Source organism: Ochotona princeps, chromosome 14 (assembly GCF_030435755.1).
Source record: "Ochotona princeps isolate mOchPri1 chromosome 14, mOchPri1.hap1, whole genome shotgun sequence".
Taxonomy (NCBI): domain Eukaryota; kingdom Metazoa; phylum Chordata; class Mammalia; order Lagomorpha; family Ochotonidae; genus Ochotona; species Ochotona princeps.
The window spans coordinates 62582832-62608607 of NC_080845.1; the positions used below are offsets into that span (position 1 = coordinate 62582832).

The following is a 25776-nucleotide window of genomic DNA, read 5'->3' on the forward strand; positions in this document are numbered from 1 at the left end:
ATCAAGACATGATGCTGGCAAGACAATCTTCCCAGTCCTGGATTCCCCCTGCGTCCTCCTGGATGCGCTCACTGGAGTCACAGAGACCCATGAGTACAGGGAGAGAGATGGGGGTTGGGGCTTGCACCATGCCCCAGGGAGATCCACTGCTTTTCTCCACCCCCACAGCTAAGCCTCCCCATGGCCTCCTTCGGTCAAGCCCCCAACCCCCAGCATTTCCACACAGCTGCCAGAAGGTTTCCTATTATAAAATATCCACAATCTGGATTTTGCTGTTTTTAACCGTATTTAAAGCATACAGCTAGGTGACATTGTTACATTCGCACAATTATCAGCACATCCATCTCAGAACTTTTCCTCTTCCCAAACTGAAACTCTGTCCCCATTCAACACTTGATTCTGCAAGTTCCCCTCCTCCAGCCTCAGGCCTCCATCATTCAAATTTCCTGTGGTTTGAGTTTGTGAATTATTTTACTTATTAGAAAGGCAAAGCAACAGAGACGGAGAGACATACAGAAGGATCTATTCACTGGTCCAAATGATCAATGGCCATTGGTCTGGGCTAAGCAGAGACCAGCAGCCTGCAGCCCCAGATAGGTCTCCTGTGTGGATGGCAGGGACGCAGAAACCTGGGTCGTTCTGATTACTCCAGGCCGTTAGCAGGGAGCTGGAGCCAGAGAACAGACGCTCACATGGGATGCCAGCATTTCTCAATGCCAGCCCCTCAACTTTGTGAATTTGTGGGTGCTTCAGCTCAGTGAGATGGAGACTTGTCTTACTGAAACTAGCTTATTTCATCGAACACAAAACCCCAAGGTTCTTCCATGTCACGTGTAAGAGTTTGCTTCCTTGCAGGGAGTTGATGGTGTGGTTCAGGAGGTTAAACTGCATCCTGTAGTGCCAGCATCCCTATCGGAGCACAGGTTTAACTTTCTGCTGCTCTGCTTCTGAGTCAGTTCCCTGCTTCATGCACCTGGGAAAGCAGTAGAGGATGGCCCATGTGCTTGGTCCCTGCCACCCATGTGGGGCTCCTGGCTCAGCCCGATGGTGGCCATTTGGGGTAACAGTGAAAGAACTCTCCCTCACTCTCTCCTTCCCTTTCTAATAATCTGTGCCTGGAATGAAACCCAGCCTCTCCAAAATGGAATGTGGACATCTTAACACCTCCAGATTTTGCTTCCTTTTAAAAGTTGGACTAGTATCCCCTTGCATGAGAGGGCCACATCTTATTTATCCATTCTTTAGGCTATTGTGCGTGGTTCACCAGACCAGCACAAAAATCCGCTTGCACCAAACCTCCCTACACAACTTGGCAAGAACTCCTGTTACCAGAAATGCCCAGTGGGTTCTTTCCTCAGCTTAATATAGGAATAAACAGCCAAGAATCTGTTGCAGACGGAAAAGTTTATTTGCGAAGGGACCAAGTGAGCAGGGAAGGGGAAGCACCTCCGGAGAGAAAGCTGGGAGGTGGGGTGAGAGAGAGACACCAAAGGTTTGAGGAAGGGTCTTGGGATTTTAAGCATTCCCTGACCCCTCCTTGTTGGGCGGGGAACCTACAGGTAGGATGTTCTCCATTGGTGGTCTCTTAATTAGTTAGAAAATGGGTGGGCAATGCTGATGTCGCCCACCTGAAGGTGTGGCCAAGACCACAGCAGGCCTGGAGGGTCTCACTCCCAGCCCTGCGTCTCAGCGCCTCATCCTTCACCATCCCTGCCCAAGTGGAGGTCCGGGCTTCTGGAAGCAGGCACTTAGAAGCAGGAAGACCAGGGCTGTGACGGAGGGGAAGTGGGCTGATAGATGAAATTCTACCTGAAGGCCCTCATTGTTCTGCTCCGGAAACTCCTCAAATGACCCCCCCCCCCTTGGTTAGGCTCACAAGGACAGATAAGATGGGAGCCTGGGGTTCTCCGTGGTAGGGTCAGACTTCTCCCCTGGGTGAGGGGTGCATTCCTGCCCTGGCCCTGGCCCCGCCCCCTTTGACCCATGTTGAGTTACTTAACACCCACTGACTTGTTTCCCAGAATGGCCACAAAAATGTGTGGGGCAGGGACCCCCAAGCACGCGGGCCTCATCAACTGCCTTCCCAGCGCATGAGCAAGAAAGTGGATGGGAAGGCAGGCAGTGAGGGACTCCAACTGGCGCTGTGATATTTGAGGTGCTGGGATCTCAAGCCGCGGATTAAGCTGTTGGGGCGCAACATGCATCCCGCACCGGCCGTTTGTCCCAGGGCTGCTCTCCCGCAAGACTGGGCAAGTCGCGTCCGCTCCGACCCTCAGCTTTCCCGCCTGCAGCGGGGCGCGGGGCAGGGAAGGCGGCCCTCAGCCGGCGAGTCAGCCCTCAGCGGGTGGAGACAGACGGGGCGCCTGACAAACGCCCGTCAGTCATTGGAGGAGCTTTCCGGGGCGGAGCTTGAGTGAGGGGCGGAACTCGTTAGGAGGCGCCCTAACGACAGCGGAGTTGCACTTCTGCGGTGACAGGCGGGGCGTGTCTTGGTCGGGGGGCGTGGAGCAGAGCCCTGATGACGACACCAGTGAGGCGTGTCTTGGGTGGAGGGCGTGTCTTGGTCGGGGGCGTGGCGTAGAGTCCTGGTGACGACGCCGGTGGGGCGTGTCTTGGCGGGGCGTGTCCCGGCGGGGGCGTGGCACACAGCCCTGCCAGCGACGTCGCCCTGACGCCGGAGTGAGGGGCGGGATCTAGAAGCCCGGCGGCGACGCAGCGGACGCTGCCGGGGAGGGGACTTGAGGGAAGGGGTGGGGCTCGCGGCCCCCGGGCGGGCGGCGGTCACCGGAGGCCCAGCGGGCGGCTGGCGGAGGGGCGGACAGCCGGGGCGGCGGGGTGCGCCGCGTCGTCGCCATGACAGGTGGGCACGGGGCTGAGCGGGGCGGAGGGGCTGAGTGACCTTGGCCGTTTCTTGTAGGCGGAGTGGCGGACGCGAGTGGCGGGGATCTGCGCGGCAGGGCAGGGCGCTAGGTGTGTCCCAGGACGCCGAGCTGCAGGTGGCTCCGCCGCAGGCTGCGGGGCTCCGAGCCGCTGAGGGTGGAGTCAGCAGTTCCCGGACGGGTGGGATACACCTGAGGAAACAGGAGGTGTGTCGTGGTGGGGATGCTCGAGATGGGATTTAAAACCCGGGAAGGCAAAGGTGGGTGGGGCTTGCTTGTTCTCCGAGAGTGGGTGAGATCCGGGAACGGACAGGGACTGTTAGGACTCTGGCGGGGTGACACAGGCGCACCCTCACAGTTTACCCGGGGAATGCTGGCTGCGTTTGCCTGAAATCTGGCTCCTCCTCGCCCTCTCCAGGCCAGGAAGGAATCAAAAGTTGCACTCCCACCCTGTGTGCACCCCAGACAGACCTGGGGGCATGGGACAGAGTGCACTTCCAAAGTTGTTGTGATATATGACTAACCGATTGAAGAATGTGAGGAGCTGACAGAAGCCTCACGTCCTTAGAGCCTGACTTCTGCACCATGAGTTGGTCCAGGGCTCAGGATGACCCCACAAGTTCCCCAGCCTCTCCCTGGTGCTCACTGTAGCCTAACCTTAGGTGCTGCTGGGCTAGAACCTTCCAGGATACCAGGCAGAAGAGGTCCCAGCTGCCACTGCTGCTCTGTCCTCTGTCCAAACCATCTGTGTTTGCAGCTGCTTGTTCTGAACATGCACTGTGCCCCGTGCACCAGGGCTGGGATTGCATACATCTCTACAAGTGCCCATGTCATTTGGCTGGTTGGTGGTAGGCACCCTGCCTGGGACCCTGCTGCCACAACTCCCTTAGCAAGTGCATCACCCAGCTCCAAGGAGGCCTGTCCAAGGGACTGAATGTCAGTGGGACTTAAGGCAAGCCCACCCCAAAGGAGCTGGCAGTCAGGGAAGGCTTCCTTCAGCTGCGAAGCCACCGCCTAGCAGGGTCCTAAAGACCCAGACTTTGAAAACAATGCACCCATAGCATTATGGTTTCCAGTTTGGCCCATTTGGCCACAAAGAACTGCATTTTGTTTTGTTTAATAGCTGAGTAGTATTCCATGGAGTAGATGAACCATAGCTTTCTTATCCAATCCTCTGTTGATGGGCATTTTGGTTGCTTCCATGTCTTTGCAATTACTGATTGTGCTGCTATGAGCATAGGAGTGCATGTTGGTTTCTCATAAAACAAGTGTTCTGGATATATTCCTAGGAGTGCTATTGCCGGGTCATACGGTATGTTGTATTTGAGTTGTCCACCATGGTGGGAGGGTTTGGGGAGGGGCGGGGAGAATCCCAGTACCTATGAAACTGTGTCACATAATACAATGTAATTAATGAATTTAAAATAAAATTAAAAAAAAAAAAAAAAAAAGAAAACAATGCACCCACTCTTTCTCCCTGCTGTCTACTTGCTGGGCTTCTACACACCGCTCACATTCATTCTCAGGTAGTAAGCAGGCACAGAGAATGCAGGCCTGGAGGGTCCTATGGGCAGCCCCCCAGGCTGCAGACTCCTGGGTCAGCACCTGCCCCTTGAGGTTCTGACTGCCAAGGAGTTGTGTAAGCTGACACCTCCAGCACACGGGCTGGTGCTCACCAAGTGCTGGCTGTCTTAGGCTGGGAGCTGGGACAGGATGACCCTGTGGAAAAGATAGGGGAGGGAGGTTGGTGCGGAAGTGTCCCCCCAGCCACAGTGAGAGGCCACTTCGGGAGGACAGCAGCTGAGCAGGAATTAATAATCTCTCTCTGAGGTGGGGCTCTCAGGCAGTGCAGCAGGATTGAAGGTGCCGGCTAAGAAGGCACAGTGGCTTGGGAGGCCAGGTGAGGACAGGCAGGGCTGCTTCTTCAGGGGCCTCAGTGCCATGCTGAGGAGGAGGGCCAGGGGTCATAGTTCTGGTGCTAGTCAGGTAAGAATGGGCACTTGGGGCTTGTCAGAGAGACCTTGGATTGCTGCTGTGAGCAGTCAGCCTGGCACCAAGGCTGGTTCCTTGCTTCTGAATTTTGTGCCCTGCAGTGCCCAGTGTGTGGTTTGCTAGCATAGCTCATAAGAACTCCAGGAAGTGCAGAGCTCTGGGCTGTGCTGCCTGTGCCAGGTGACTCAGGGCAGTGGTGACTCAGGGCTGCAGTGACTCACAGCTTGTGGGCAGCAGAGGCCCCACCGGACTAGTGGTTCCCGGAGAGCAGCAGGCTGCCACGGGGTGCTGGCTGTCATCCTCCAGCAGTCCTCAGCCTTGGACCTGAGACAAATTATTCCAGAATTCTTGAGTGAACACCTACTGTGTAACCAGCCCTGTGCATATGGCCCAGTGCATGCTGGACGGACAGCCTTGGTTCTGAGCTGATTACAACCTGGTAATGCATGAGTTGGTGAAAAGGCCACGGGAGGCTTGCAACACTGCCATACTTGGTCCCTGCCTCGGATCGGCTGCTAGCTGACTGCAGTGTTGGTTGATGGTCTTATCATCTTGCTATACCTTAGGTTCCATTTCTGAAAATGGGAGTGGTGGTCAGAATGCGGAGCTGGTGAGCAGAAGCAGGTTGGAGGAGTGTTGAGCCCACTGAGTGCCTGGCACATGATTGCCCTGTGTGCATTTGACTGTGAAAAGAGAGGCTGGGGCCTGGCGGCATGGCCTAGTGACTAAAGTCCTAGCCTTGAACGCCCCGGGATTCCATATGGGCGCCGGTTCTAATCCTGGCAGCTCCACTTCCCATCCAGCTCCCTGCTTGTGGCCTGGGAAAGCAGTTGAGGACGGCCCAAGGCTTTGGGACCCTGCACCCGCGTGGGAGACCTGGAAGAGGTTCCTGGTTCCTGGCTTCGGATCGGCGTGCACTGGCCGTTGCGGCTCACTTGGGGAGTGAATCATCGGACGGAAGATCTTCCTCTCTGTCTCTCCTCCTCTCTGTATATCTAGCTGTAATAAAATAAATAAATCTTAAAAAAAAAAAAAAAGAAAGAAAAGAAAAGATAGGCTGGAGGCAGCGGACCTGCGGGGCAGTCCTGTAAGGCAATGGTAGGCTGCTGGTAAGTTTGTCTTCGCCATCAGCTGTGGGAGGCCCAGGCCCTGCCCCCTCTTCCTGTGACTATGGTGACGGCCTGAAGTAGATGATCTGATTTAGTGGTTGGAGAACTTCTGTTTGGATTTGGGAGGCAGTGAGCGTGAATCAGATGCTCTCACTCTTAGTACACATTTGTCAAGTTTTTGATCATGTCTGCAGAATCAGAACAGAACATTTCTCTCTCCGGAAAGTTCCCCCATGCACTTCTTAAGGAATCCCAGCCCAAACCCAAGGGCTGATCTGCGTTCTGTGAAACCTGTATTTTCTTTGAAATTTGATAATGAGATTTTTCAACAAAATTTGCAAAATGTATGTATTTGAAAGGAAGATTTACAGAGAAAAAGAGAGATCATCCGTCTACTGATTCACAATGCTACAAATGCTACAAGAGCCAGGGCTGAGTCAGGCTAAGCCAGGAGCGCCCTCTGGGTCTCCTCATGTCAGGGGACCTCACCCACTGCCTCCCAGGCACATTAGCAGGAGACTGGTTCAGAAACCCAGAGTAGCCAGGACTCAAACCAGGCACACTTGCACTGGCTGTGTATCCCAAGCAGAGACAGCACGTGGAACTACAAGGCCCAGCCCAAGTTTTCTTTTTAATCAATGGCAGATTTTGTTCAGTGTGCCCCCCCCCCTTTAGTAACATAGCGCATTAGTGTGTCATAATTAACTACAGTCCGTAGTGAATGGTTTAGTGGAGTTCTTGCCCTGTTGTATGTTCTGTGAGTTTCGACAGATGCGTGATGTCCCATCTCTCTCCCAACAGTGCCATATGGGACAGTGTCACTGTCCTGAACACCCGGTGGTTCCCATTTACCCCTGTCTCCCTCTGGTTCCTGACCTTCTACAGTCCCCATGCCTTGTGCTTGCAGTTGTTTAGGCTGTGCACCTGGAGATGGAGTGACCACATCATGTGGGACTTGTATGTGATCATTTCTAGGGAGCTGGTGTGTGTTCTTCCACGGCAGCTGTGCTGTCATGTTTCTAGCAGCCATACACAAGAGCTATGCTTCCTGCAGGTTCCCACCTGCACTGCTCACTTTAATATGGAGTTGTCTGCTGAGTACCAAGGATTAGCTCACTGTGCCCTTGATTTGCAAGTCCCTGAGGAGAAATGATGTGAGCATCTTTTCACATCCTTATTGGCCTGCTGTATATCCTCAGAGAAGTGTTCAGTAATTACAGGCACTTTTGAATTGGATTGCTTGGGCCTTTTGGTTAAGTTGTGGGTGCTCTTTATATAGTCTGGATATTAATCCCTTATGACATACATGCTTTTGAAAATTTCCATTTCTTTTCAACTTTTAAACATTTTTTCTTTTTAACATTGTTTACATGGTTGAGAGGTGCGCCCATGTGTACTTTTTAAAATTATTTTTTAAGATTTATTTTTACCTATTTTTAAAAAGATTTATATGATTCATTCCCCAAGTAACCACAATGGCTGGAGCTGAGCCAATCCAAAGCCAGGAGCCAGGAGCTTCTTCCGGATCTCTCATGCGGGTACAGGATCCCAAGGCTTTGGGTCGTGCTCAACTGCTTTCCCAGATCAGAAACAGGGAGCTGGATGGGAAGCGGGGTGCCAGGATTAGAACCAGTGCCCATATAGGATCCCGGTGTGTGCAAGGCAAGGACTTTAGCTGCTAGGCTACCATGTTGGGCCCAATTTATTTTATTTTTGATGATGTTTACATAGTTGAGAAGGATGCATGCCCATGTGGACCCCCAGTTAGGGTAGTAAGATTCAAGGAACGGGGGAAAGTGGATGAAGCATTGCTTCTACTTTCTTTTTTCTTCCTGTATCTGGGGGAAGAGGAGAGAGAGGAGAGGGCTGCTGCCAGCAACCTAACCGCATCAGTACCTGGGGATGGGGACAGCCACTTGATGTCATCCCAGGGTCCTCAATGTGGCACACGTTCTGAGGATACATACTGCTTACCTGGTTTCAGTAGTTCTGAGATGCTGTTGGTGCTGTTGCTCCAAGGTTGAGGCAATCCTTCCAAGGTCTACCGGCTGACATAGTCTACCTTAGAGTTTCCACTAGTCCAGATACTTGATGTTAAAGCTTGGCCAGGAGAGTTGTTCTGCCCTCCATGGTACTAGATGTCCTCTGCAGGCCCCAATGACCTGTCATCTCCTCTGTGTGCATCTGGGCATGCTGTCCACTCCAGGCTCCAGCAACCAAGGAGGCCCATTCTGACACATGCATTCCAGGGTTAGACCCCATATGCTGTGGTTTTCCTAGTGGTTGAAGCTCTTCCAGTGGTCCAGTTGAGAGGTATCCCCAAAGAAATCTTCCCTGAGGTGAACCCAGACCTGATTCCTGTGTGTGCCAGCTATTGGGGGATCTGGCTTAGTCCACTATCTATAAAAGCCTACACATAGGGCCCGGCAGCGTGGCCTAGCGGCTAAAGTCCTCGCGTTGAACGCACCGGGATCCCACATGAGCGCCGGTTCTAATCCTGGCTGCTCCACTTCCCATCCAGCTCCCTGCTTGTGGCCTGGGAAAGCAGTCGAGGATGGCCCAAAGCTTTGGGACCCTGCACCTGCATGGGAAACCCGGAAGAGGTTCCTGGTTCCCGGCATCGGATCAGCACAGCACCGGCCGTTGTGGTTCACTTGGGGAGTGAATCATTGGATGGAAGATCTTCCTCTCTGTCTCCGCCTGTCTGTATACCCGACTTTGTAATAAAAATAAATAAATCTTAAAAAAAAAAAAAGCCTACACACACACTGGTGTTGGCAGTTGCCCGATCAGTTCTGTCCCCAACCTCATCTCATGCGCAAGCCAATGGATGCTGCGGCCCAGCCCAACCCGGCCCAACCCTGCCCACCACTGCCCACCACATGCTTGGCCCTCCACACACCAGCAGGAACTGCAGCCTAGTCAAAGCAACTCTGAGTAACCCCCACTAGGCCCACTCCCAGTCTCAGTTCCTGCGCATGCCAGTATGTGCAGCAGACTGGTCTGGTTTGTCCTATATCCCATTTGCCTCTCATACACATCAGTGGGTACTGCAGCCTAGCTGAGCCTGACCAACCCTATTAATCCAGTCCATACTCATGCCAGGGCTTGTCCCGCCAGGCCCGCATTTAGCCCTGGTTCTCGTGCTGACATGAGAGCTGCAGCCCATCAGAGGCGTGCCCCCATGTGGGCTCTGATTAGGGTGGGAAAGTTCAGGTACTGAGGAAAGTGGGCGGGACATATGTTTCAGTTTTTTTGTTTGTTTTGTTTTGTTTTTCTCTCCTATATCCACAGGGGAGGCGGGTAAGGAAACTACGCCTTGCTGTCAAACTACATCAGCACCTGGGAGTGGGGGAGGGTCGTTTGATGTCATCTTAACGACCAACATGTGAGGAAAAGTGTTCTGAGGATGTTACTTCAGTGATTTTGATAGTTCTGAGAGTTGTTCATTTCACTGCTCCATGGTTGAGGAAATCCAAGATCTATTGGCTGACCAAGTCCACTTTAGTGCATCCACAGACCCAGGAACATGTTGCAAAGGTTGCAAAGCTTGGCCAGGAAAGTGGTCCAACCTGTTCTGGTTTCCATCCTCTGACAAGGCAGTGGCCATCTCCACTGGCCTAGATGAGCTGCCTGTCACGTCTTCCGTGTGCATTTTTTTTAAGATATATTTTATTTTTATTACAAAGTCAGATATACAGAGAGGAGGAGAGACAGAGAGGAGGAGAGACAGAGAGGAAGATCTTCCATCCGATGATTTACTCCCCAAGTGACCGCAACGGCCAGTGCTGTGCCGATCTGAAGCTGGGAACCAGGAACCTCCTCCGGGTCTCCCATGTGGGTGCAGGGTCCCAAGGTTTTGGGCCATCCTCGACTGCCTTCCCAGGCCACAAGCAGGGAGCTGGATGGGAAGTGGAGCTGCCGGGACTAGAACCGGCGCCCATGTGGGATCCCGGTGTGTTCAAGGCGAGGACTTTTAGCCGCTAGGCCACGCTGCCAAGCCCCTCCATGTGCATTTGGATGTGCTGTCCACTGCACAGGCATCAGCCACTTAGGAGGCCCAGTCCTGATACATGCTGTCTAAGGTGGGACCACACAGCCTGTGATTTTGCCTCTAGCCAAGGTCTGGGTCCAGCTCTGTAGCTAGGGAGTCCCACAAGAAATCTCACCTGGGATAATCTCAGACTTAACTCTGTGTGCCAGGTCAGATTTAATCTGTCACCTATACCAGCCTTCTCCCAATCCCAGGCTCCGTGGGTGTCAGGTGGGTTTCTGTCAGGTGAGTTCCGTGGTCCAGCCTGGTTTGACCCAATACTACTCCAGCTCTGTATGTAAACTGGCAGGTGCTACAGCCCCACAGAAGTGAGCCCAAAAGTCCCCTATAGAATGTATCCCCAGATCCATTTCTCTGATGTTCTGGATGAGTGCTGCGGCCCATCCTGAGGTGGCCCACCCCCTACTTGGATACTTATGGGTGGGTATTGTGGCCAGTCCAGCCAGGCATGACCCCCAGTCTCAGCTTTTGCATGCACCAGCAAGCGGCAGGTGATACTATTTAACCCAACACAGGTTTCCTACATAGGTAGGTGCCTTGGCCTGACCCGGGCATGCCATCTGGTTTCCTCCCTTTAAAACACTCCATCTCCGCTCCCTTGCCTACCCGTGAGTGCAGTGGCCCAGTCCATGAGAGACCCCAGGAGTTGTTCCTCCCCTGTCAAGCATGCCCTCAGCTGCTCCCACTCCAGTATCCCCAAACCCCTTCCCTGGGGAATCTACAGCCTGGGGACCAGGGTGGTGTGTCCTGGCCTGGACTTCCTCACCTTCCCCACATGTCTTTATAAGAGAAAAAGAAAAGAAAAGAAAAAAAAAGAGGAATAGGCAACTATGCTAGCACACTGGTACAGTTCACACAAATTTGGCATGAGCCAGGCCCAGGATGCCTGCCAGCAACTGGCTGCTTTTCTCCCAGCTGTGTAGCACGTGCCTGGGTACAAGGCAGCCTGTTCAGTCGCCTGTAGCTGAGGTCCTTTGTCCCTTTCCGCTGGCCTGAGTTCTTGTTTCTCTTCTGGACTTGGTGCCCACTCTGCTGTATGCTCCCCTGCTTAGTCATTTCATATCTGTTGATGGCTTTTTTAGTTTAAGGCTGCTTTTGATTAATACAATTTGCCTATTAATGCTTTTCTGTTTTTTTTTTCTGAGTACAATTAATTTTCCTTTTTTTCATATTTTTATTCTTTATATAGTCAATTAGGGCAAAAAGGTTCAAGGGCTACAGGAAAGTGCGTAAGACTATTATCTCCATGTTGTTTTTGTCACGGGTCTGGGGTAAAGGGGGAGGTAAAGGGAGAAGCCCCACCCAGTCTCCTACCCATCCCAGGTCCCGAATGTGGGGCATGCTCTGAGGGTCTTGCTCAAGTGGTTTTGATAGTTCAACAGTCATGAATTGCTGCCAATCTCGCCATTCCAAGCACGATGAGGTCTCTGAAGAATCCACTAATTGATATGGTCCATCTTAGAGTCTCCGTTTGCCCAGTTTTTCACTGCCAACATATGGCTGAGATAGTTGACTGACTTGTTCTGTCCTCTGTCTTTTTCATGGTTAGGGTTCTGAGTCCTGCAGTTTGATTGGGCAGATCCCCGAAGAAACTTTGTCTGAGGTGTTCCCAGACCAGATTCTTGTATGTACTTGCAAGTATGGGGCCCTGCACAGTCCATCGCCCCAATCAGCTGGTGGTTGCAAATGCTGGGTTGGTTCTGTTTTCAGCCCCAACTTCCACTGGAACCAGTGGGTGTTGCAGTCCAGCCTGGTTCTGCCCAGCACACACTCAGCCCTCACACAAACCAGTGGGAGCTGCAGCCTAGCAGAAGTGACCCACAATAATCCCCACCAGGCCCGCCCCCTATCCTGGTTTGCTAGTATGTGTAGCAGACTAGTCCAGTTGGCGCTCATACATGTCAGTGGGCATTGAAGCAATTAATTTTCTTACATGGTAAGTATTTCATTGAAATAGATTTGGAAAAATGGAATTACTTTTTTGCTGCTTGGTTTGTGGCTGTGATTCCTGATTCCTTGATTCTAGAATGAAGCCAGGTAGAGCACTCTATCATTTTACCTTTACGCTGGGACTGTCACTGTGTTGAAAAGTATTGCAGCTGTGTGAGAAGGCCTTAGTGTTCTTACTGTGAAGGGGATTTTCCTCAAAGCTGATTTTTACTGCATAAGGTGCATTAATTATTTTTGTATTACAGTATTAACAAATGGGTTTACTGTGAACTCAAAGAAAATATGTTCATTATATATTGAATTTTATGTATTTATTTATCTTAAGGATTTTTTAATTTTTATTGGAAAGGCAGATATAAAGAGAGGAGCAGAGACAGGGAGGAAGATCTTCCATCTGATGGTTCACTCCCCAAGTGGCACAACAGCTGGAGCTGAGCTAATCCGAGGCCAGAAGCCAGGAGTCAGGAGCTCTTCCGGGTCTCCCACACAGGTGCAGGGTCCCAAAGCTTTGGGCTGTCCTCGACTGCTTTCCCAGGCCACAAGCAGGGAGCTGGATGGGAAGTGGAACTGCTGGGATTAGAACCAGCGCCTATATGGGATCCCGGTGCGCTCAAGGCGAGGACTCCAACTGCTAGGCTACCACACCTGGCCAAATTAATATAGTTTTTTTTATGTCACAAATAAAGAAAAATCCTCTGGGGAATGAGTGTTTAGTGCAGAGCTTAAGACACTGCTTGGGACACATGTACCCATATCATAATTCCTGAGTTCAAGTCCTGGCTTCATTTCCAATTCTGGCTTCACTTTGCTCATACCCGGAGAAGCAAGAAAATGGCCCAAGTGCTGGAGTCCCTACAACCCGTGTGGGAGACCTGGATGGAGTTCGTAGCTGCTAGCGTCAGCTGAACTCATCTCAGGTTGTTGTGACTTTGCAGAATAAACCAGCAGGTAAAAGCACTTTTTCTCTCCCTATCTTCCTTCCTTCCCTTGTTCCTCTACCTCTCCCTCCCTTTCAAACAAATACATAGAGCAAAGGAAAAGAACCTCTATATAATTTTAGTGTTTTAAAATATGTTGAGCTGAAGGACACGATGAAGAAAATTTAAAGATCAGTGAAAAGCCTCAACAATAGAATGAGCAATGCAAAAGAAAGAACCTCAGAAATTGAAGACATTTCCTTCAACAATAGCAGAAAAATCAGAAAGCTGAAAGAGGAACTGAGTCAGGCGAAGAAAAATATTGAAGAATAAGGGACACTATTAAAAGGCTGAATATAAGAGTTATGGGAGTTAGGGCCCAGCATGATAGTGTAGTGGTTAAAGTCCTCGCCTTGCACGCACTGGGATCCCATATGGGCACCAGTTCTAATCCCGGCAGCCCCACTTCCCATCCAGCTCCCTGCTTGTGGCCTGGGAAAGCAGTCGAGGACGACCCAAGGCCTTGGGAATCTACACCTGTGTGGGAGACCTGGAGGAAGTTCCTGGTTCCTGTCTTGGGATCGGCGCAGCACCAGCCGTTGCAGTCACTTGGGGAGTGAATCATCAGATGGGAAGATATTCCTTTGTTTCTCCTCCTCTCTGTGTATCTGACTTTGTAATAAAAATAAAATAAATCTTTAAAAAAAAAAGAAACGATAAAAATGTTTTATTGACAGAAAAGGAATAAGGCCTACTGAAAAAATGCCAAAAGTAGACTAAATCTAACAGTGAATAGCCCGTCGTAAAAGGACAGGACCAAATTGCAACCTATCGATATTAACCATGTATGTGAATGAATTAAACTTATCAATCAAGTGTCCTAGATTAACAGACTGGATCAAAAGTCAAAACCCATGTATCTGTTGCCTGTAGGAGACACATCTCACCAACAGATATGCAGAAAATAAAAGTGAAAAGATGGAAAAAGATATTTCAGGCTAATGGAAAGGAAAAACAAGCTGACGTCGCCAGTCTTATATCAGATAACGTAGACTTTGACATGAAAAATATTAAAAGAGATGAAGGACACCACATAGGATGACCCCAGGATCCATTCAGCAAGAAGAGATCACCTTTCTAGTTTCTTAGGATGTTTTCTTTTTCATCTCTAATTTTGCTTGGTTCTTCTCTCTTGTTTTTCTTTTTTGGCATAAGAACACTATATTAATACATTTTCTTTGTATTTACAATAAATCCATTTGTTAATACTGTGGTAGAAAAAATAATTAATCCACAGAATGAAACAAGCTCTGAGGATGATTATATGTCTCACGACAAAACATACGAGGGCTTATCACACAGGTGAACCATTTTTCAACACAGCTATTGGGGTGAGGGGGAACCAGCAGAGTAGTTCAGGCTGGCTATGTCCTAGAACCAAAGAATCAAAGACATGACCACTAACCAAGCAACAAAAAGTGGTTTCATTTTCCTAGAACTATTTAAGTATAATAGTACCCATGGGAGAAGTTAATTTTACTTTGTAAGTTAGAAGAAAGTAAAAATATTGAGAAACTGCATTAATCAAAAACAGCCCCAAACTAAAAAGCCAGAAACAGGACATTTTCATAGATGCATCGTACATTAAGGAGAATAATTGCATAATACATTCCTTATTGAGAAGACTAATAAATAAATGAGGTAAATTTTAATCATTAGAAGAAACTATTTACCTACTGCAGGGCTGTCTCTGTTGTTCGTATTTGCTATTATGGCTAAAAGTTTGTTTTGCTCATCTTCTTAAAATGGCTTGTGTTGCAATGTGTAGTTTTCTATTTTTAATTATAGTTATTTTTCCTGTGATTTCTTTTTTTAAAAAAAATTATTTATTTTTACTGGAAAGTCAAATTTACACAGAGGAAGATCTTCCATCTGCTGAGCTGAGCTGATCCGAAGCCAGGAGCCAAGAGCCTCCTCTAGGTCTCCCACGCGGGTGCAGGGTCCCAAGGTGCAGGGTCCTCGACTGCTTTCCCAGGCCACAGGCAGGGAGCTGGAAGGGAAGTGGAGCTGCCGGGATTAGAACAGCGCCCGTATAAGATCCCAGCATGTCCAACGTGAGGATTTTAGCTGCTAGGTTACTGTGCTGGACCCTTTGCTGTGATTTCTTTTATTTCTTGCCTCCTGTTTGTTTTTTTTTAATAAGTCCTTAATATGCATTATTAATTTATTTGAGATATTTTGATTTTTTGTAACTATTTGATTTTATAAATGTCCCTTTCAATACCATTTTTGCTACATTGCATGGGTTTTGATAGTTTTGTTTTTTCATATCTTCAAAAAAGTTTTTTTTCTTTTTTACGAAATTCTTAAGTGACACATAGGTCATACAGTAGCATGTTATTTAACTTCTTGTTAATTTTCTGTTTTTATTCCTGTTGATGTTGTTTTATGGCTTTTCATTTAAGGGATTTTTTTATATTTTAATGCATTTTTTGAATTAATTTATACATTAATTACATCGTATTACGTGACAGTTTCATAGGTAGTGGGATTTTCTCCACCCCTCTCCAAACCCTCCCCCCATGGTGGATTCCTCCACCCTGTTGCATAACCACAGCTCAGTTCATTTGGGATTCCCTCATTGCCAGCATATAACAAACATATAGTCCATCGTCCCATTGTCCAATCAAGTTCAACACCTTCTCAGGGAGACCCCCTCTGGTCTGAAGGCAGAGCCAGCAGAGTATCATCCTGCTCCGTCAAAAGCTCCAACATACCATCAGCAGCAATCCAGGCACAATGAGGCAGGTGCAGAGTCCACTGATTGACATAGTCCATCATAGAGTCTCCCCTTGCCCAGTGTTTCGCTGTCAACATATAGCTGAGGTGGTTGGTTGATCTACTCCATCTTCCATCTTTTCTTGGTTAATGTTCTGAGTCCTCCATTTTGATTGAAGGGATCCCCAAAGAGACTTTGAGGTGTTCCCAGATCAGGTTCCTATATGTATTAGCAAGCACAGTGCTCGACTCAGTCCGTCAGCCCATCAGCTGGTGGTTGCAACCGCTGGGTTGGTTCTATTCTCAGCCCTGACCTCCACCGGAACCAATGAGTATTGCAGTCCATCCCGGCTCTGCCCATCACACACTCGACCCTCACCTAAACCAGTGGGATGGGTGCTGCGTTCCTAACAGGCACAGGCAGCCTCGCCTTGGCATTTTGTGTTGTGTACTGTGTTTATCACAACCGAACCTGGCCAGACCCCCACACAGCTCCAGCGCTCAGACTTGCCAGTGGATGACGCGAACCGACTCGGCCAGGTCCGCCCTCAACCCGAGCCAGATGTATGCCAGTGGGACACTTTCCATAGCCTCTTCTGGGTTGTTTACCTCCATGCTTCCGCTTATTTGTAGGGTCAGTGTCCTGTCAGAGGAACTGTTCAGGTTCCTCCACCAGACCCCTCCTGGAGTCATGTTTCGCGCATACCAGCAGGTCCACGGGCCAGCACCACTCCTTCCATCTCTTGCCCCAGCACGAGCAGCGGCCTTTCTTAACTGGTCTTCAACCCGTTCTGGTTCCTGCTGATGGAAGTTTCAGCCCAGCCACGGCTCGTCCATACCCACATATAGCTCATATATGGCTCATTTGGGGTTGAAACCTGGCCGAATCCGTCCCTCATCCACCCTGGTCCTCTGGAGCACCAAACTGTGCTGCGGTCTAACCCGGCACGGTGCGGCTTGTCCCAATCGGCACTTATGCCAAGGGAGATTACAACTGTGACCCGGCCAGAACTCAGCCCCCTTCCAGCTCCTGTGCCCCTTATTGGGAAACTCCACCCAGCCAGGGCCTTCCCCTAGCTCCCCAAGCAGGCCAGTTCCTGGCCAGTACTGAGCATGCCAGTGGTTGTTCTGGGTCAGCTTAGCACATCCCACAGCCTGTGGCGTCTCCTGCCTTGTCTCCAACAGCCCTCCTAAGCCATCCAGTGGGGTCAGAGTTCCCACGGGGTTTGGTCCACACATCCCCGACCCCTTCTACCACCAGGTATGGTTTTCGAATGCCAGTCAATGTCATGATCCTGCCTACCGTGACCCCTCTGCTGATCGCTCATCCTGTTAGGCAAGGGGGACATCCTGCTGGACAAGTATGATTTACTGCAATGGAAAATCTTTAGGACTCATTCACGCCCCAAAGCACTGTGGGTTCAGGAGGGAGCCTCCCAGGCAGCAGGTCAAAGAACCAAAAGTCCAGAGCTCTCTGGCCGGGCGGCCAGCAGGCAGAGCCTGGCGCCAAATGGCGCACTGGCCGCCCTGGAGCAGCTCACCACGTGTACGTGGTAGCTACTGTGTGTTCCCAGGCTTGAGGCGTGGCCATCCCAAGGCCCCCGGCAGGCAGCAAGGTGGCTGCCTGCCGGAGGTTCAAGTCCTTAGGCCCCCCATTTAAGGGATTTATAGTAACTGTGCAATGGAGACTATCATATCCAGATGCATCACTACTTCTAAATCAAAGCTGAACTCCCAATGACACTGTTAAGTGTGTCTTCATACTGGACTCTCTGCCATTGTCTATACCTACAATGTCAGGATACACTAACCTAATGGAACGATGGACTCATGACTGTTTGTGAAAGACTACACTATGTAATAGTATAGGGGAAATCAGTGGCTGTGGAGGGGGAAGCGGAAATCTCAGAACCTGTGGAACTGTATTGTAAAATAGTAAAACAAATTAAGGGCCCAGCACACTAGCCTAGTGGCTGAAATCCTCACCTTGCATGCATCGGGATCCCATATGGGCACCAGTTCTAATCCCTGCAGCTCCACTTCCCATCCAGCTCTCTGCTTGTGGCCTGGGAAAGCAGTCGAGGATGGCCCAAGGCTTGGGACCCTGCACCCGCATGGGAGACCCGGAAGAGCTCCTGACTCCTGGCTTCAGATTGGCTCAGCTCCAGCCGTTACAGCCACTTGGGGAGTGAATCATTGGACAGAGGATCTTCCTCTCTGTCTCTCCTCCTCTCTGTATATCTGACTTTGTAATAAAAATAAATAACTCTTTTAAAAAAATAATTTTCTTATGGAATCTACTCTTCCATAAGACAGAGAGGAGGAGAGACAGAGAGGAAGATCCTCTGTCCAATGATTCACTCCCCAAGTGAGCTGCAACGGCCAGTGCTGTGCCGATCCAAAGCCAAGAACCAGGAACCTCCTCCGGGTCTCCCACGTGGGTGCAGGGTCCCAAAGCCTTGGGCCGTCCTCGACTGCTTTCCCAGGCCACAAGCAGGGAGCTAGATGGGAAGTGGAGCCACTGGAATTAGAACCAGCACCCATATGGGATCCCGGAGCATTCAGGGCAAGGACTTTAGCCACTATGCCACCACGCCAGGCCCAAGAAACTTAATAATTTTTAAAAGTAATGTATTGAAGCCTCTGTTATTACAGGGCTGTGGTTTTCTTTTTTCACTTCTCCCAATGTCTGCTTCATGTATTTTGGGTATCTGATTTTTAGCATGTGTATGTTTACGATTATAGTCTTGATGAATTAACACTTTTATTAATATTCAGTGTATTTTTATCTCTTCTAACTATTTTAGTGTGTTTTGTTTGATGTTTGATGTTAACATAGCCACCTCTCTTCTCTTTTGATTACATTTTTTGTATTTTCTCCTATACTTTTCACTTTTTAAAGTCAGTCTTATAGACAATAATTGCATTCTGCCAAGTTTTGCCTTTTGAATGATGAGTTTAACCTATTATGTCGAAAATAATTTTGGTAAAGAATGACTTCTTATCAAAACCACTTGAGCAAGACCCTTGGAGCATGCTCCACATCAGGGACCTGGGGTGGGTGGGAAACTGGGTGGGGCTTCTCCCTTAATATCCAACATGGACATAATAGTCTTACCCACTTAAAAAAAAACAATGACTCACTTCTTCCAATTTGCTGATTATTTTCAATCTTGTAGCTTTTTGCACTTCCGTTTTCTCCAGTACTGCAACCTTTTGTGTTTAGTTACTTTAAAAGAAAGAAAAAGGAAGAGTGGGCAGAGAGAAATCTTTCATCTGCTGGTTCACTCCCCAAGTGTACAATCAAAGCCGAGCCAGAAACTCCATCTGGGCCTTCCACACAGGTGGTAGGGAGCTACGTACGTGAGCCTCAGCTGTGCTGCCCAGGGTGTGTGTTAGCAGGAAGCTGGGTCAGAAGGCCAGGCACTCCGATATGGGATGCTGGCATTCCAAGTGGTGAGCCAACTGTTGAGCCAACCTCCTGCCCCTAGCTGATTTTCTTGCCCCCAAGACTAATTTATTTTAACCTGAAAGTTAGAGCTACAGGGAGAGACAGAGATCTTCCATCTGTTGGTTCACTCCCCAAATGGCTGCAATGGCCGCAATGGCCAGAGCTGAGCTGGTTCAAAACTGGGAGCCAGGGGCTTCTTCTGGGTCTCCTATGTAGGTGCAGGCTCCCAACGCCATCCTTTCATGCTTTCTCAGACCACCAGCAGGGAGTTAGATGAGAAGTGGAGCAGCCGGGACATAAACAAGCACCCATATGGGAAGCTGGCACCAAAGGTAGAAAGCTAGCGTGCCAGACACCAAGTAGGTTTTTTGTAGTAATGTTTTTGTGTGTACATTCCTTGTGTTTAATGTGATCATTGCATACAATTGCCTAAAATCACTGCACACATAGGAAAATGGCTCAGGTTACCACGTCCTGTTGGGCGGTGCACCTGCTGGCTCTCCACCGGGGACCCTGTGCCTACCCACTCCATCCTGCTGTCTGCCTCAAAGACCTGTCCTTCTTAGGAGCAATCATATGGGAAAGAGTGCACCGGTGATATGTTACTATAATTCTGAAAAGCAGACCTGCAAGGTAAAGGCCTCCTACGGAGGGTTAGCTGTTACTGGGCGCGCCGGCACCCTGCTGCTGGGCTTTGTCTCTCTGGATGCCAGCACAGGCTCTTGAACCCTGCCACCCTCTGCATGGCTGTGGGAGCTACAGAGACTTCCCCAGGCCCTCCTCACTGCCAGCTGGCCCATGGAGAGCAGATCCTTTTCCCTATGAGTGAAATTTCCTTGATTCCCTGTTGGGCCTAGCTGAGAGGCCCAAGGAGGGGGTTCTTTCTGGGTGCCTGCTGCCCCTGCACACTTCTGCCTTGTGGTAGGGGCAGCTCTCGCTGCCATGTGCCGTGCCCCGTGTAGGCTGGGAGGTCTGTGATCCCTGCATGTGCCCTCTGCGGCGACCCCGACAGGTGTGGCTCACTCGCTGCTCTTGACCTGTGTTCTAGATCAGACCTACCGTGATCGCCTGGTCCAGGATGCGCCTTTCCTGATGGGCCCTGGGCGCCTGAGCGAGCAGCAAGTGGACAGGATCATCCTGCAGCTCAACCGCTACTACCCGCAGATCCTCACTGACAAGCAGGCGGAAAAGGTGCTGAGGAGGTGAGGGGGGGCCTGGGATGCCTCTCCCGGCATGGCATACTCACAGGTGACACACCTAGGCCCAGGCACTAGGGATGCCCAAGCTGGTGACCTCTTTGGGGGGAACCCAAAACAAATGCATGGTGTCAGCTCTCAGCACCCAGGCTCTTCATAGATCGTCAGGCTCGTTGGCCCTTTGCGGAATTGTGGGAAGGCTGCAGGAGACCCCGTGTGACAGCAGGTGACACACACAACACACAGCAGTCAAGACCTAGAGGGGCAGGGCAGCTAAGGCTAGGCCTTGCTCGCCCCACAGCAGTGAACCCAGCAGACTTTGCTCCCTCTTTGTCTTCATTGCTCCAGACATGTCTGGAAAGGGAAGAAGGGTAGAAAGTCCTCCGAAGGGAGAATGACTCATGTGTCCACAAAGGGAAGAAGGGAACTCCATAGAACATGGGGGTTATCAGGGCAGCTTCACACGGGGTTGCCTCTCGGGAATCGGGGTGCACAAACATGGCTGCAAGGCTGTCTCCACTCACTCCGCACCAAGAAGAGGCGAGGCTTTGTGCTTGTACGGGCCACAGGGAGCATGGAACTTGGAGCCCGCCATTCCTTAACTGTTAGCTAGGAATCATTTCTTGGGCATCTTACTGGGAACCCCTTAAGCTTCTAGCAGGTAGGCACTGACAGGGGGGTAGAAGGTTCCAGGTAGTCCAGGCACTGACCCTGTACCCCATCTGAGTTCACTCTGACCTGCACGCCATGCTGAGACAGGCTCAGTGCTAGGAGAGGCAGCGTGCCCACCTGTACCACAGGCCCAGGAGCCTGTGAGCAGGCTGTGCTGGGATCAGGCACACCTTGAGTCCCCGCCTGGAGGGCATAGGGGATTCCTGTTGGAGATGCAGTTTCTGGGTTCCGTCCCAGGTTGCCTGATCCGGTCCTCCCTTTCAGTGCTGGGGAAGCCTAAGAGGCTTCAAATTTCAGGACATGGGAAAGAAGGTTGGCCCTGCCCATCTCACCAGCCCCTGGCTCGCTTTGCCCGTGCCACCACACCCAACCACCTGTTCCCTGGCAACAGCCACAAGATTAGAAGTGTTTCAGATGTTTATAGAAAAAAAAAAAGAGGAACTGAACACCCCCTTCCTCATTGCACCTGCAGCTTCTGTGCTATTGTGGGTCAGTTCGCATTCCCTGCAGCCATGTAGAATGGCATACTGCCACCAGGGGGCAGCAGCCATCCGGCCTTCCGATCCCCAGGGTCAATGCCAAGTGCCTTGTCAACTGACCTTCAGAACCACGGAGGTTATGTATCAGGCACATCAGAAGAGCCTGGTCGCTTCCCCACTTACTTTTAAATACTTAAATCATGTTTCTGTAGAAGTTATCCTTTACACCATCACCTTGCCAATTCCCTGTAATGACCCTGTCACCGTAATTCATTATTCCCAAGCCAGTCCTTAGGTGGTGAAATAACTTGCCAATGACACACAGAAGATGCCACGCTTAGTGGCGGCACGTCAGATGATGTCCCCTTGCCCCATGCTTTCTGACCTGTCCAAGTCCCAGTTGCCCATCCCACAGGGAATGGGGACCAGGCATGGGTGTGCCACCTGCAAGGAGAAAGTAGGGACCAGAGAGCCTGACTGCAGCACCCTCACACACCAGCCTGATTTCCCCTTGTGACCCCTTCGCACCCCACCAGTTCCGGAACCCCAAGGCATCCCTCCGCCTGCGGCTTTGTGACCTCCTGAGCCACCTGCAGCACAGTGGCGAGCGTGACTGCCAGGAGTTCTACCGTGCCCTGTACATCCATGCCCAGACACTGCACAGCCACCTGCCCAGCCGCCAGGCTCTGCGTAAGTCCACATGGCCTCGCTCCAGCTCTCAGTGACATGGCTGTCCTCCGGGCCTGTGCATGTGTGTCTCCTGCATGGCTTGAGTGGCTGCCTCGGCCCCTCCCTGAGCAACAGGGAAGCAGATACAGACCACGCAGGCATCTCCCACGTATCTCTGTGTCTGTCTCTCTCCTGTGTCACTTTCGCAAAGAAGGTGGGGTCCCATGCACCTGTGGGTCCTGTGTTCCTTTCCCTGCCTCCCTCACTAACCCCTTCCTCCCTGCATCAAAGACAGCAACCACATCCTTGTCCTCAACGCACTGCACAGTCAAATGACCGCCCCCACCATGCCCCGTGGCTGGCCTGTGCACGTGGGCTGCTCCAGGCCTGGGTGGCAGGGCCCTGTCCCTGGGCAGTGCACCAAAGACCCCAAAAGGGTAGGTCCTGAGAGTCTGGGGTCCTCTGGGCTTCTGGGAGCAGAGAGTACCAGCAGGTTGGGAGAGTGGTCCAAGAGCTCTGTGCTCAGTTCCTGGAGGAGGGACCGCTGCTCTGGACCAGAGAAATGGGTGGCTCCAATCAAATCAGGCCACTCTAAGGACCCGAAGGAGGCCTCCCCAGGCTTTGCTCCATGAGCTCTTCCAAAGCACTCCTGGGGTCATACCATGTCCCTGTTGGAGAGCCTGGGAGGAGGAGCCCTCCTAGGCCACAACTACAGAGGCAGCCACCATGCTAGCAGCAGTCAGGCCCTCAGGATTGAAGTGTGGACTGCACATGGGGCCCTGTGACCCCTGGGGAATAAGGTTGTCTCCTCCCAATGCCCATGTTTTCTAAGCGTGGGAGCTGGACCACAGGAGGATATCCCGAATTGCAGGGGACACTGAGTGCCAAGCCTGGCTGGCCCAGCACTGTGTGTGTGTGTGTGTGTGTGTGTGTGTGTGTGTGTCCATGTCCGTGTCCGTCCCTGTCCATCCATCCATGTGGAGACTGGATGGGAGCCCCGTGGCCCCAGGAGGTGGCAGCAGTCTTGGGCTTCCTGTCAGGATAACCTCCCTGACCCCCTAACAACCCACAACTAACCGTGCCCTGTGATTTTATTTCCAGAAAACTCAGATTGCACAGAGCTTGACTGGGGCCACGAGAGCTACGAGCTGAGTGACAGGGGTAACGCCCCCACTGCCCTCTCTCTCTGTCTCTCTGTCTCTCTCTCTGCCTCGGGCTTCTGCATCCCAGGTCGGGCTCCATTCCTGCCTTTGTCTTGCTGGAGAGCCTCCCCAAATTGCTTGCTGGCCGGCTCAGGAGTGGGGCGGCCCTGTTCACACTTGTTTCTCCTCAGGACCCATGAGCTTCCTGGCGGGCTTGGGCCTGGCCACAGGCCTGGCACTCCTCCTCTATTGCTGCCCACCAGGTGGGTGCACGTGGTCCCTCCCCAGACCCCGGCAGAGTAGGTGCCACTGTGAGCTGCTGCCCAAGGCAGCCAGGGCTACCAAGGGAGGTCCCTGAACTCCACATAGCATGGTCCCTTGACCTGTTTGAGCTGCAGGGTTCTCCCCTGTGTGATGGGGCAGTGTCAGGCCCACCTTGCAGGGATCATGGGAGATAGCATAGGGGGAGCTCCCAGCCTACTGTGGAACCTGTGGCTCCTGGAGCTTGGAAATGGTGACTTCTCAGAGGAGAAGGAAGGCTCTGGGGTTAGAAAGGCCTGCCACACTTGGGACCTTAAGCCATGACTGTGACCTTGTGCAGATCTCTCTGTGGCGGAGGGGGCTCTGGTCTCTCTGAAGCGGGGGGGGGGGGGGAGGGGGGCGAGGCTGCTTGGCCCACAGCCCCACCCCTTGCCCCTAACTTCCCTTGTATCAGATTTTGCATACTGGGAAGGGTGCTGGGGGTTGGGTACTGGTCCGTGCAGGAAGGAGCCTCCACCTTCTGCCCCACACCACTCACTGGGAGTCCATGGGACTACCCCAGTTCCTGTCTTGACCCAAACAGATGGAGGTAATAGTGCTGACACCCACCCTGCCCCAGCTCCCAGGAGTCCGACCAGGCCAGGAGGGAGTCCACCTTAAATATCTTCTCTTCCCTTTTTGTCTCTCAGATTCCAAAGGGCTGCCGGGGGCCCGGCGCATCCTCGGCTTCTCGCCCGTCATCATCGACAGGCACATCAGCCGCTACCTGCTGGCCTTCCTGGCAGATGACCTGGGGGGGTTCTGACGGACCCAGACTCAGGTCCTGATGCCAGTCCCCACTCATCACTCAACCAAAGAGGGCCCAGTCCACTTGCCCAGGGCCCAGCACTTCTTTTTCTAAATGTGTATTTTTCATTATTTATAACTTGTTTAAGAAGCATATCACCTTTACCCTACAAGGTGCTTAATGTATTAAATGTTCATGTCCTCTCAGCTGGTCTCTTCCCTTTGCTTCAGGATAGTCTTCTAGATGCTTCCAGATGTGACTGATCCAGCAGGCACTGGTGAGTCCAGCCCTTGGGGCAGGATACCCAATATGGGGACTCACCCGCCCTACAACCCACCCTCCCACCAGCACCTCTTCCCCTAGCGTGTCATCTCTCTCTCCCCCATCACGGTCTCTGCCCCTAGTCCCCTCCTAAACCTCCACACTGAGCCTTTCCTGCTGGTCCATGCCCAGGGTCCTTCCCTGCCCCCAAGTGGCCAGGATGGGCTCAGGTTGTCAGCCTGAGCTGGGCACCTCCTGTGGCCCTTCCCAAGAGGCCCAGGCTGCTGCCGGTGCTTGGAGGGCAGGGCTGCATGGGACTCGCTTGGGGAAACAGCTGCTCCAAGCTCTGGTCCCTACCACCCCCAAAAGGAAAACAGCTCCCAAGAGGGCACAGTACTCCTGGGGCCTCAGCCAGTGTGGACTGGGTCTGAGCCTGGGTCAGTCCTCCTCTGTTCCCCTCCCCTGACCGTCCAAGGAGACCCCTCCATACCAGGTCTCATCCTGGGCCCCCAAGGTCTCAGCTGCTCCCCATATGGACAGCCACTGTGTGCTGGGAATGGTCATCCCCACCCACCAGGACCCCCAGGGCCACAAACTGCCTGCTGGGGGTGAGAAGCAGTGAGGAATCAGGGCGGCCAAAGAGTCAGAGGCTGAGGTTGTACAAGTCTAGGGGCTGGGTGCCGGCCGTGCCAAGCACAGCCACAGCCAGAGCCTGTGGCAAGATTAAGCATTAAGTCCTTGTCACCTACGAGGGCCACCCCTCCCAGGTGGAGATGGATCCAGGTGGCCCCAGAATCTTTGAAAATGAAAAGCTGCACTGAGCCTTCCACATCCTGGTCCTGGCTCTTGCCCATCAGGGACCGCACCCTGGTGCCTTGGCTGAGCTGGCTCAGCCTTCGTTTCTGTTGGCCTCAAAATCTGCTCTAAGACCCTCTCTGTGGCCCAATGGTGGGCACCAACTGTGCCAGCCTGGTGCCAGTGGTCACACTGACCCTCCCCACCAAAGGGACCCATCACTGTCGTCACTTCCTGGATGGGGAAGCTGAGGTTGAGCCGAAGACCGCACCACAGCCAAGGGGCTGACGTGGGGCAAGGGGGCAGCTCAGAGGGCTCTGCTCATGTGCACAAATACACACATGTACACACACATGTGCACATACATACTACATGCATAGTCAC

At 51.7% G+C, this 25776-nt stretch overlaps 1 protein-coding gene across 2 annotated transcripts; it reads left to right on the top strand.

Annotated features, from left to right (window-relative positions):
• The first annotated feature begins 2718 nt into the window (after positions 1 to 2718).
• On the top strand, positions 2719 to 24542 carry CARD19 (caspase recruitment domain family member 19). 2 transcript variants are annotated; one of them, XM_058672531.1, is made up of 6 exons: positions 2719 to 2860; positions 20179 to 20321; positions 22014 to 22167; positions 23248 to 23307; positions 23480 to 23551; positions 24239 to 24542. In XM_058672531.1, exons 1-6 carry the CDS (start codon positions 2854 to 2856, stop codon positions 24352 to 24354), a joined length of 552 nt encoding a protein of 183 aa, XP_058528514.1. In that variant the 5' UTR covers positions 2719 to 2853; the 3' UTR covers positions 24355 to 24542. The 2 variants fall into 2 exon arrangements, with proteins under 2 accessions (XP_058528514.1, XP_058528515.1); XM_058672532.1 differs by lacking the exon at positions 23248 to 23307.
• Positions 24543 to 25776: the final 1234 nt, after the last annotated feature.

What these genes read in the sequence shown, in the direction of transcription:
- CARD19 (XM_058672531.1), top strand. An exon ending in GCCCAGCCGCCAGGCTCTGC is followed by an intron (nt 22,168 to 23,247) that starts GTAAGTCCACAT and finishes TTTTATTTCCAG; the next exon opens with AAAACTCAGATTGCACAGAG. An exon ending in CCTCTATTGCTGCCCACCAG is followed by an intron (nt 23,552 to 24,238) that starts GTGGGTGCACGT and finishes TTTGTCTCTCAG; the next exon opens with ATTCCAAAGGGCTGCCGGGG.